A 13,114-nucleotide genomic window follows, 5' to 3' on the forward strand; every position below is an offset into this window, starting at 1 on the left:
TTGCCGGCTGCCATCTGCTCAGGGTCAACCACTGAGCTGGCATCTGCCAGCAATTAATTGGTGGCTGCCATCTGCTCACACTATATAGATTTAAGGGAGCTGGCATCTGCCGCTTTACTTTCACACATCAAGTTACACCAGATTACAGCAAATGCATTATGCCTACATCAGTTAGATGCATGGTCTCAGTTGTACTTCAGTACTTTGCTAGAAATTGATTTGTGGATAGCATGACTATAGCCCAGAAATGACTGGTTCAGAAATGGCTCAGTGATTACCTTGTGACTGAGCCCACTCTACCATTCTGAGAAAAGTTTCTTCTGAATATGCTGTTGCTAAATCCTCCCTCTGCTTACACTCATTTGCTAATACGTGCAGTCGTTCCATTTCCACTGCTCTAGCACGGGTAGTTGGAGTGTTCACAGGCTTGAACCTGTCATCATTTATCAGGAAATCTTCATGAAATGCAAAATCAGGATCTGTACCTTCTCCTCCTGCCGATTTTGCTCGTGACAGTGCTACAAATAAAGCTCCTGGGTTCTTAGCTTCAAAGTCGTGCTTTCCAGGGTGGATCACAACGTACCAGAATGCTTCTCCGTCACCCACAGTCATCCCTTGGCACTTGTGCATCGTTGTTCCCCATGCCAGTCTCAATGGAACTTGAAGACGCTTGCATCGGCATGTACAGTCAGTGGACCGACTTACAGGAACAATTGGAACAACAGTTGGATCTTCGTTGAGGTAAGGTGGACCCTTGTATCCTGGAAAACGCACAAACACTACATCAGGTAAAGGGGTGGGATCATCGGTTGGTCTGCAACCATCTTTGTAAAGAAGGTCCACTACTGTGCCAACTGCTCCATTGTGCAAACCCCATGAAGCCTTTAAGTTGGCTACCAGCATGACTTTGCTGTCACGGCAAAGATACAGTAGTGGTAGTAGCCCTCGTGCCTTATTACTGTCAGCCTTCTGTGCATGCCTGCCATTGTCAACTGCCTTGATCTTTGCTACTGGGTGGTTTGGCTTTCTGTTACACTCGAGTAAGTTAGTTTTGTTGCGTTCCCATTCCAGAGGATGTGTTGGAAACACATACAGACCTTGTTCATCCATCCTTCCCAGACGTTCTGTACCATGTGTTAAACGGAGATTGTGCCACTGAAACTGCTGTAGCCAATGGATTTGCTGGCGTGTGGTATTATAAGTCCTCGAGGACATCAACACACCTCTCAGCTGTTGTTCAGATTCAGTTTGCCTCACAATCTCAGTAAGCTCAACAGCACTATCAAATGTTGTCCATACCAAGCGACCATGGTTAGATGGAGCACTGCGACAATCTTGAATGTAGACAGGAGTGTCACATACAGGAGGTAGCTGAACATCATCTCCCATAAGTACTTCTACAGGAATACCCCCCCATAGCTCGTCTACATTGGCTCCTCTGTTCACTGCATAACGAGCATGATGTTCCATCCAGCCCATTGTGGTGCGGCCAAACATCGACCGCTCGTCCCCAACCAGAACTTTCAAATTCTCACAGTTTTTCTGAATTCTCTCTAGCACTGGACCTGCAGGTACCGTCAGCTCATTGCAAGACCTTCCCCCCGTTGGGATTCGTAAGAAACTGTGAATTGTACTGCCTTGAACGAGATAGGCAGCACTCCCTGTTGGGGTTATCACCTCTATTGCGTCATTTGTTCCAAACACTTGCCGCACTAACCTCTGAAGGCACTTGATAACATATGACTTTCCAGTTCCAGCAGTTCCGGATACAACAAGCCGCAAAGGATGGTAATTTGGTCGGTTTTCAACAAAGTTGTAGAGAGTGTGCAACACCAGACTCACTATGGCTCTCTGATTCTCATTTAGGGAGAACGGAGACACCTGTGGCAATTCAAGGCCTGCATTTTCCGTTTGGCGTTCTTCGTCTTCTTTGATTATTTCCTCAAGCCATTTCTTGGGGTCTTTGCCCTCAGGAAGAACAATGCAGGTGTTGTTCCAGTCATAGTCCTCTCCACCATCATCATAATCCAAATCCTTCTCCACACCCTCATATCTCTGGTTCTGCCCTGCATAGACATCCACCCAATCTGGTTGTTGTTCGGCTTCTACAGCATCATCATCCTCATCTTCTACAAATACCGGCTCTTGTGGTTGCTCTGCATAACGCTGTGCCTTTGCAACCTGGGCCTTCACGAATGCTGGGCAATCATTACTAGAAATGAAATCAGTAAACCTCTCAATCCAAGATTCAGCATCTCCCTTTACTTCTTGGATGTTAAACCAGTTTGGCCAGTGTAACAGAAGCATTGTTCTACAATAGTCCTCATTCAATGGCCATGTTGCGTGTGTTGCACCACCACTTACTACAGGAACCTTACCATTTTTTGATGCAAAATGGTACCAAGAAGAGTGTTCCGTGGTCGTGCAAGGTACTTATCCAAAGGGGTGCTGCGAGTTGCAGTCTCACCATCACGTTCAAGTCGCCTTGAGCCTGACATAGACAAGTACGTGAATGAACAGCTACATCGCCAAAGTGCTAGTCCACTCAACTCAAATGATGCCTCAGGTCCACTGATATCTCGTCTTCCCACAGTCTTGATTAGCATTTTAGCACACATTGACTTGCCAGTCACTTGGTCTGCATCAGTTGCATCAACAGCATTGACCATGTCCTTAAAAAGATCAGCAGTTGCACCAGTGGGTTCACTATCCTTGCAAGCATAGCCACACAAGTAGTCAATTATGGCTATGATATCATCGGTGCTAGGATTATCTGGGGGAGAATTGGAAAGAATCAAGCTTACGTCCCCATTTGCTCTCCAAGACTGTATTTGATAGCGAGAATGCTGAACGACACGTGGATGGTCACGTGGCATCTCAAGGCGAGGAGCTCCGTTATGATCTGCCACAATTTCTGGGTCGTTCCGCAGTTTCTTCCCTGGGGAAAACTCGCTTACAAACTCCATCCTGCATACACGTTCTCTTGGCTGCAATCCTGGCTCCGGGTGACGAGGAGTCCTCAAGCAGTAATCAGAACAACTGTGCAGCCCAACTCGGTTCACAAGAAGCAAATGATCTTCAAGTATTGAATTTTGTGTTGCAGCTATTTCCAGTAGCATCTTCACCAGGGGATCCCTTTCATGTGATATTTCTACAGCCGAACCCTCAGGTGGTGGCCAAAGGTCTTTTCTTGGCTGTCCATCTTCATCACTGCCAGCAGGGTGTGATGCTGTCATTGCAAAGTTTTCATCAGCCCACTTGCTAACTCTAGCTGCATACTCGTCTTCGTCACAACCATCTTCACGAGCTTCATGCAACAGCTGGTGTGGCTGTCTGTCATCTCTCCAGCTTAGTTGGTGCCAATGGATTTGACCCCGGGACTTGGCAAATTCATAGCAGTACCAATAATCAGATACACCAAACACTGGCTTCAGTACCTTTTCATGGTATGACTGGGTACGTAGGTCAAAGTAGCTTACCACCACATGCGTATTTTCTTGTGCAGCTTTGAAGTGGGCGTTGCTATCTTCGGCAAGGTTGACCTCTTCCCCCGTGGTCTGTAAAATGTATTGTTCCAATAGTCTTCTTAGTGGGGGAAAGTAAAACTCTGCACAACTGCCAGTCATGAAAAATGAAGGTAATCCGCGCTTTTCATTGACCATGAACTCAACCAAGGCACGAAGCTCTCTGCGCCTTTGATGCCAGTACTGAGCTGTACCGTGCAGATTTGCACCAAAATATAAGAGCCTGTTGGTGATTGAAGTGTCACCCCTGGCTAGTCGCTCTTGAAGATCTGCAACAGTTATGTGTGGGTCACCTAGTTGTTGATCAACAAAGTACCTGCTCTGCTCCAGTGCATGCTTTCTCATGATCATGTTGTGAACAACAAACTTCCATACTTTATGCCGTGCAAACCTTCCGTCTTGATACCACAGCAAGTGTTCCGCCCAGTCGTGAAGTGCAGGACATGTAATTGGACGGTTGATGTGGAAATCACCCTTTCCACAAGGAAACAAGCAAGGAAATGCCATTGTGAAAAAGTAAGGAGTGTTGAACTCAGATGCTGGAGTTGCGTCAGTGGTCGGCCATGGGATCACTGGTCGTTCCATGCCTTGTTGAGCCTGGTCTGACTCTCCTTCCCTTGGTTCAGACACAACTTGATTTATGGCAGCATTGACTTGTGCTTGCACGTTCACTCCTGGCTCAGTAAGAAGAACTCCAGAGACAGTTGAGTCATCGTTACCATCTGTTTCACCAGCATCCAATTGCTGTGGAGCTGGGCCTTGGTCATCCATGTGTTCTGTTTCAGAAAACTCAACAGTTCTCAAATTGGGCAACTCACCATCCTCCGGTAAGTTATGTATGCGAGCAGCATCTATGACAATGTCACTATAAGCGGGATTATTATCCTTTAGAAAGCGAAGAGCTCCTTCAACACGGTGCCTTCTAACCCTGAAGTCCTTATGGGTGTCATTTTTTCCTTGCCTTCTCACACGTATGATATCGACCTCTGCTGGTAGGCGTGACAGAATGGTTGCAGGTTCTTGGACTGCCTGAGGAAATGCAATGGAATGTCCCCTTGACGCGATACCTCCATGCTTCAACATGTGTACATGCACAGTGGGTGCTAGTCTGGCTATCAGCATCTGCTCTGCATCAGACATTCCAGACAGCTCCTCAGGAACACTCAGCGGGTCCATATTGTTTTCATCAGACCAGACTTTTGGTACCTTCTTATCTCTCCTGCAACGGGTGCATGTGTTTCCCGTGGCTTTGCATTCTAACCGCCGTTCCTTGCAAACCTCACAACAACCGAACTTGTACGTCATCTGCTCCACCTCAAATGAACGTATTGCACAGTACGCATTGTCCTCTATCTGACTCGATCCTGCTGGTGGAGGTGGCGGTAGGTCTCCGACAACTTCACGCAACCTTTTCTCCTCATCTGATACCCTCCTTTGATTTCTTCGCTTCCTTTTTCTCGTTTCATCCTCAGTTTCCACTACACCATGTTGTGCAAACTCATATTGCACACCAACTGCTCTTGCCCTTACAATTAGTGGAAGATCTTCTACATTTAAATGGCCACTGTCATTAACTTCCAGAACAGGTTGCTGTGTTTCCAAAGAGTTGCTTGCTGCTAGAAACAGACGATTTTCCAAACCAGGATTTTCTCTTTCAAACTCTCCCTCTAGAAAAATTAATTGTTTGCAATTATATAAATTTTGTCATACCCCAAAATGTAATTTGACTATCACTTGCATTTACATGTAGATTCTCCTTTTAGCAAAGATTTCTCTTTTGCACCCACAGCTAACTACAAATTAAAGTGTCATTTTAAATAGTTATTTATGTAACTATGTTAAAAAGCAGTACATGTGTGCTGGAAGGCAACTTCACGACTGTTGCATTAAATTGCTGTTTGTGTGGATTACTTAATGAGGGAAAGAAATAATTAAATAAATTATACTCAAAACAAAAAATACTCTTTTCCCCATGTGTCAAAATTCTACCTGTGAAATTGGAGTCTTGAGGAACAAGTGGAGACGGTGAAACTAACATTTTGTGCAGTGCTGTAAACAAACAGATATTTAAATAACAAAAAGTTGTAGTTGTTATGAGCCATACTATGTTAAGCTGGTGGAATGAGAAAAACAGCATGTGGCTCAGTGAAATTTCACCATCTTGCTACTCTTTTGGCCAGGTCTAAAGAGTACAATATAAGAAGAATGAAATAAAAAAGAAAAAAATTTCATTATATGAGAAGAATCAAGAAATAATTTTTTACGTGGTCCAGTGAGATGCTCATTCAAGCATTTGTTTCTTGTCATGTTGACTATTGTAACAGTCTACCTTAAAGCTTGCCACCCTATCAGGTTAATAAATTGCTGCAAGTGGTACAAAATACTGCAGCTAGATTAATTTTCCAGGATCTTAAATACTGTCATGTACGACCAATCCTGTATAATGTTCACTAGCTGCCGGTTAAACACAAATTGAACTAATTATTAAAGAATGATATATATACTTTTACATTTAATTTATAAAGCTTTCAATGGCTTTGCTCCCCTCTACATTCAGTTGCATAACTCAGACTTAATGTATGATGTGTTTACCTGTATTATCATGACCATGCTGAAGTGAATTTCTTGCTGCAGGCGAAGATAGTTCAGAGGCGTCTTGTTGACTGTTATTATTTTCAATGTCAACTCCATCCAGCAGCTGTTGAACCTCCACTGAAAACAAAATCTTCAGATCACAAACAAGAAGAAACCATAATGTGCTTCAATAGCAGTTGAGATTTCTCAGTCAGAGAAGAATAAGAAAAACTAACAAATAATTTTTTGCATGGTCCAGTGAGATGCTCATTCAAGCATTTGTTTCTTGTCATGTTTACTATTGTAACAGTCTACTTTACAGCTTGCCACCCTATCAACTTAATAAGCTGCAAAGCGTACAAAATACTGCAGCTAGGTTAATTTTCCAGGAACTTAATACTGCCATGTATTACCAATTCTGTATAGTATTCACTTACTGCCTGTTAAATTAACTAACTTATAAAGCTATCAATGGCTTTTAAAGCTCCTTGCTAGATTCAGTAACTGATTCGAACTTAATATTTTATTTAACTTATTAAAAATTCAAGTTGAAAAAATGCTTCTTACTAACTGAGTTCGAGGTCTGTACTGTAAGTTAATATGGACCAAGCTTTACCCAATGTATTTAAGGAAATCCAAGAGAAAAATGAGGAAAAGTATCTTACAGTACAGACCAAGAAATCGAGGTTTGAAAAAATAATTACAGTTATATTTATATCCCTGAAGTTAAAGGGGAAGTATCACGAAAATTTGCTGTCATTTCAAAACCCCAAAATGTTTGACTGTTAGCAGAAACAACAAAATAATTGTCAAGTTTGTCAACAATTATCACCCCAGTACAATAAAACTGTCGATTAGTGCCTCTGGCCAGAGACAGGGTAGGCCGGTTTCGATTAAAACTTGAAAAATATTAGGCTAATGTTTTTCAAGTTCTCGCATTTTTGTTTCCAAAATGCGCTAGAACAGATCACAAGTTGTTTCTTTCAAGAATTGAGTTGATTTCATTCCTCTCGTCATTCTAGAATTATTTGGCAGGTGATTGAAGGTCTTATTTCATCATTTTTAACAAAAGATATCAAAAACCCCATGAAACTCCTCCTTTAATTGGACGTGTTGGAAAGGAACATATTTCAAATTTAGCGCGTTGTACCATTAAATAAAGCCAACAAAATTGACCTATTACACCATGTGTACTAACTGAGACATATAATAGAGAAATTTATGTATGTATGATTGTATGTATTAATCTTAAGGTATTACGTAGCAGGCAGGTATACTTTACGCTTCAATTGTGGTGGGCTGTTACTTAATCCTGTAAAATTCAGAATGCCACCTTGCACCTAAACTATGGAATTTGTTCCCTTTTTGCAATATTAGGGGTGGCCCGTCTGTTGCCAGTTTTCAGTTAGTCTTAAAATTAAGACATTTTTATTCCAGAAAGCTTTTATGTAATGTTGTTATGCAGTTTGTATGACCTTTAGTACTCTAAGTAGTTTTATAGTTTGAACATTTGATAAATTTTAATTGCACGGAATGCCCGCAGGGCAGGCCGTGTCTACGTTTGGGTCGGGTATCTTTTTTTTTCTTCGTGGTAGCCACAAATCCGCACACTAATTTATGCATTAAACTCTCCCCTCTCCTAGTAAGGAGGTATTGTACTGATTGTCTTCAACAGAAGCGGCCCAATCAAAATCCATTATCGGCGCGTATATCACAAGGGAGGGGACCTACTCATCTTTACCTGTATGATGTCAAACAAATCATCATTTAGAAGGTTGTTTTCATTCAATGGCGGCCACATGTATGAATTTAAGACTCTGATCTGCAGTTTTCGGAAAGAAAACAAACGTTTTTCAAGAGGTAAATTGAAACAATAACTTCCAAGTAGTACTCGACAATTAAAATGGTGGAAATTGGGAGAGTTCACAGCGAAGAAACTACGCTTTTACAAACATATCGAATAATTCACCGCGGAGGAAACCACACCAGTTCAAGTGGGGGTTATGACGTTATTGCAGAGTTACTTCCGGTATGATTCCCAGTAACACAACGATAAGATATCACGCAGTCTCTCTCAATAAAACCATTCAATTATTTCAATTGCGAAGGGAGGATAGTTTTTAAAAATCTGCGCAGCATGCAATGGGGATTAAATGGGGGAACATTAAGCATTCCATGTATATGTCGATTAAGGGCATCTTGTTTTAAATGTTTTTAGCACTGATGAAAATAGCTGTTGTAAATAAAATTATTATTGATTATTAGCACTATATATTATAAGTTTTATTGCTATTGTTATTTTTTTAATGACCTCTTTTAATGTGAGATAGGAAATAAGAAGTGCATGTGCACAGGCTCTCCAAATAATTGACTTCCCCTTAAACTGGAACAGCTATTTACAAAACATTTTTAATGCAAAAACCTATAGCTACCGATCAAGTAATGGCCAGAAAACCACTTTGAAAGAAAAAATGTTAAAAATTGTAAGTATAGATCAGAACCACTTTCACTACACTGACATAATAATTATTGTATTTACAACCACAAATGCAAATAAGTCAATCACAACAAATCTAGCTATGAATCATTATTAACAAAGACTGAGCTGTCATAAACAAAAAAGTTCTTCGAATGAAAATAAATTGGTACGGATGCATGTCTAAGAAAAAGGCAGATAAGGGTTTCAATGAGTGGTTTAAAACCTAGCCCTTTATTAGTTAAGTAGTACTGTCCCATTCCAAAATCTCCTTACAGAGGCTGGCTGCATATTTTCTTATTTTATCAGTGTTTTCACAAGATTTATTGATATTATGACAACAATAACATTGTACATTTTTTTGCCAAAAGACCTTAGAAATTTGTCATCCCTATTGGAGATATATATACTTTTTAGGCTATTATGCAGCAAAGTCCTAAAGACATCAACAATAGCAATCTATATTTACGGGGTAGAAATTGGTATCCACTTAAATCAATAGAAAACCAACTCCACAGAACTGACATTCTAAGGCACAAGAATGGGAGCTCCGAAAAAATATGTACCTAAACATTATGTATCCACAGCCAACGTGCTTTGAATAGATCCCAATACAATTAGCTTCTTCAGGCTTCTTCAAAGACAAAATCTCACAATTAAACCCCTGCCTAGCTACTCGAACTTACCCTGCGAGCAGAGGCGCTTTGATCTTCCTAGATACGACTTATCTAGGAAGATCGAAGGCCCCTGCTCGCAGGGTAACAAGATGCCTGCTATACTGGCATTACGCGTGATGCTGGGGCTGATTCATTTATTCCAACTGTATGCATCGCCGATTGATAAAACTATCCTTTTTAATGGAATAGTTTGAGTCACGACGATCGCGTTACGTTTTTTTTCCCTTGTGTTACGCGACTCAGACTATCTGCGGAAATATGTGAAATTCCATTACGATAACGTAAGCTTCTCAATGACCTCTTTTCAGTCTCGCGTCGTGGTCTAAGACTGTCAAACAAAGCACGATTCCTTCGCCAGGAACTCACCAATTTCCACCGTTTTAAACGTCGGGTGCTTCTTACAAGTTATTCTTTCGATTCACCGCTTCAAAATGGTGACATTTCCGTTTGAACACGGCACACTTGAGTCCAGCACATGTTACCAATATGGGGCCAAATTTAATCCGTTTTTGATAAATATATCAAATGATGCGTTGACGGCACACAGGTAGGGGTGAGTGGGTCCCCTCCCTCGCGATATAAGCGACAAAAAAGGATTTTGATTGGCCTGCTTTTGTTGAAGACAATCAGAACGATACATCCCGAGTAGGAGAGGGTAGAGTTTAATGAATAAATTAATGTACCGATTTGTAGCTACGAGGAAGAAAAAAAAAAAAAAGAAATCGACCCGTTTTTAGACACGGTATGCCCCCTCAGGGCATCCCGCGTAATTAACTCAAACTGAATGTGTTAATGTTTTTACCTGCATTTATACCATGACCACGCTGAAATGAATCTCTTTCAGCAGGCGACGATGGCTCAGACGTGTCTTGCAGACTGTTATTATTTTCAATTTGACCTTCATCCAGCTGCTTTTCCCCCACTGAGAGCAAAATCATCAGATCAAAACCAAGAACAAACCATAATTTGCTTTAATAGTAGTTGATATTCCTCACAGTTACAAACTATATTTCTAATAAGGGGTGTTCACCGATGTAGCGGTTGATACATATATTTTATGCTAAATACATCTAGATTCTACCACTTGACACTCGATACGGCAAAAAGCCACTCTGAACAGGATTTTCCATGATATTTGGTTGTATCGATGTTTTTCACGTAATAAATCTTAAAAAAACGTGGCAGAAAAGCCTGTAAATCCACACAAATGCAGGCAAATGTGAGGGAAGAAATCTGAACTTGCCATTGTTTTGACAACGTACCGTTATTGGTAAAGAAAAACAATAACACTGCTGCCATTTCTCAGGATTTTCCATGATATTCAGGTGTATCGATGTTTTTCACATAATAAATTAAAAAAAAAAACGTACCAGAAAAGCCTTTAAATCCACACAAATGCAGGCAAATGCGAGGTTGGAAATCGGAACTCGATCGTTGCTTACCATTGTTTGACAGCTTGAAAAGCGACGCACCGTGATTGGTGAAGAAAAACAATAAAGCTGCTGACACTTTCTGGTCACGTAACGTGTTGGAAAAAGTAACAAATGCAGTTTCACATTGACTGTGATTTAAAAGCAAAAGTTGAACTCACTCACCTGCTTCTCTTTCTCTGTGCTCTGCATCACTAGAATTCCTTCTTCGCCTGGTTTCTCTTTTCCTTTCTCGCTCTCTTTTTCGCTGTTCATCGCTAATTCGCCTCCTTTTTTCACGACCTCTTTCTCTCTCGTTTTCCCGTTGTTCCTCACTATTTAATTGCCTCTTTTCTCGAGCTCTTTCTTGCGCTTTCTCCCGTTGCTCTTCACTACAATTCATCCTGTTTTCTTGAGCCCTGTCCCGCTCTTTCTCTCGCTGCTCTTCAGTTTGATTTTGTCTATTTCCTCGTCCTCTTTCTTGCTCTTTCTCTCGCTGCTCGTCACTCATGTTTCGCCATTTTCCTCGTGCTCTTTCTTGCTCTTTCTCCCGCTGGTCGTCACTCATGTTTCGTCTGTTTTCTCGTGCTCTTTCTTGCTCTTTCTCCCGCTGTTCGTCATTCATGTTTCGCCTCTTTTCTCGTGCTCTTAGTCGCTCTCTTTCTCGTTGAACTTCGCTTATTCGTCGCCTGCTTTCTCGTTTTCTTTCTCTCTCTCTTTCTTTCTCTCTTTCTCTTCTTTCAACGTTTTTCGATGTATTCATATTCTTTGTGAATAGTCAAATTAGTTGACTGTAAAATTTCCGTTTGTTTGTGCAAAAAAGCTCAAAAAGCAGAACTTTTCAGTTCGGCAAACTTTGTGCAACTTCCCGCCGAAAAAACGCGGGTTGCCACACAGGTTGACTGTCGCAACTTCCCGCCGAAAAAAAGCGGGTTGCCACACAGGTTGACTGTGGCATTTCACAATGGCTTACATAGAGGGGCGGACGGACGTACGGATGTACGTACGTACGTACGCCGGACGGACAGTGACGTCATAACCAAACCAAAATTTCTCGCATTCACGGGTTACCAGGAGGGAGGGGTCAACTCGTGGGCTCGGCTGTCCGGATGATACGGGCCATCGTGACGTCATTTCCTGTAAAGCGCGGGAGTTTGTCCAGTTTCGAAAATGGCGCTGGTGATTTAGTTGCATCAAACGACTTTTTTTTTCCAGCCAGGCTCCGGATGGGGTTTGTTTTCTTGCTGAATAGATTTTTAATCTTCTTTTCTCGATATAGGTAAGTGTTTATTTATTTTTAACCCATGAATTATGCTGAAAATATTGCAGTGAAGAGTTACGTGTACTTGGGCTGATCGGAAAAGCTGAGATTGTCCGCACCAGAAAAATTACATCTTATTAATTATACAAAGTACTGGTGAAACTGACATTTGGCTCGGGACGAGGTCAAATCTTAGTGCAAACGTTCCAGTTGAGATTAGTAGGTTATATTCAGCTGTAGAAATGATCAGTGCGTTTGTTTCGCCGAGTGAAAAAACAGTGAAAATTAAAAGTTTGTGTTTGTTGCTGAAACTTGACCTGAAGTTATAGAATTTGCCTCCAACATTATTAAAATGATTGATAGATACAAAATGATGATTCAAAGGAGCTTATTTTAATTTACCCATGCCATTTAACCTTTGTAAAGAAGACTTTTGCTGAGCAACCTAGAATTTTGAAAAAGCTTGCAAAATATGCGGACGCCCGAGGAAACGGACTTTCTTTTGAACTGATAATTACTTTTTGCGAGAAATTTCTCGAAATTTCACACCAAATTGCAAACTCCTGACTCAGTTTTCTGGCCAAACATATTCACAATCTCTTCAGCTTTCTCTAGAGCTCTGATAAGGAGACATCTTGTCATAGAAATAAACTTATCACCTGAAATGATCCACAAAACAAATGAGCAAGGAGACGATAAATGCTGTGTTTCAGTTGATTTACATTAGTAAGATGATGAAAGAGTAGAAGTTGAGTTAAACTTAAGTACTAGTTAAGAGAGTAATTGAATCCTCCTTATGTATTCCAAGCCTGTGAGAGAAAAACTTGTGCATTGCCCCTAGAATTTTGATGTTTAGATACAGAATGTTTGGACTATTTTGCCTTGAAGCTGGCGTCAGCCGCTCGGCCTCGCAAGAAAAGTGTTGTCATATTTTCCTGTTTTTGTGAGATAATTAAACAAAAAAAGCAAACTCCATTGCCCATTAACAATTACCAACTGGCAAATTACTTAGTACTAAAGGGTTCTTTGCAACGTAGCTTTTCCGATAGCTTGAGAAAAAAATGTTTTCGCCTTTCTTTTCGCGAGCGCTCGACCAGACAGTACCGGAGAAATGCGTTTAAGCCCACTGATCATTTTTATTAAGTTGTTAGATAATTGTTTTTAATGGCCAGTCGTAAGCTCTAAACCACAGT

The 13,114-nt window shown here is 41.1% G+C and overlaps 1 protein-coding gene across 1 annotated transcript; it reads right to left on the reverse strand.

The window, feature by feature from the left end:
* Positions 1–2,220: 2,220 nt before the first annotated feature.
* Positions 2,221–11,571, reverse strand: LOC146472907 (uncharacterized). The gene is made up of 4 exons (XM_085119145.1): positions 10,847–11,571; positions 10,054–10,173; positions 6,117–6,236; positions 2,221–5,191 (listed from the first exon to the last, which is right to left on the reverse strand). The coding sequence occupies exons 1-4, from the start codon at positions 11,421–11,423 to the stop codon at positions 2,364–2,366; spliced, it is 3,645 nt and encodes a 1,214-aa protein (XP_084975271.1). The 5' UTR covers positions 11,424–11,571; the 3' UTR covers positions 2,221–2,363.
* Positions 11,572–13,114: the final 1,543 nt, after the last annotated feature.

Source organism: Pavona decussata, unplaced genomic scaffold (genome assembly GCF_977016875.1).
Source record: "Pavona decussata unplaced genomic scaffold, jaPavDecu1.1 SCAFFOLD_96, whole genome shotgun sequence".
In the NCBI taxonomy this organism is placed as follows: Eukaryota; Metazoa; Cnidaria; class Anthozoa; order Scleractinia; family Agariciidae; genus Pavona; species Pavona decussata.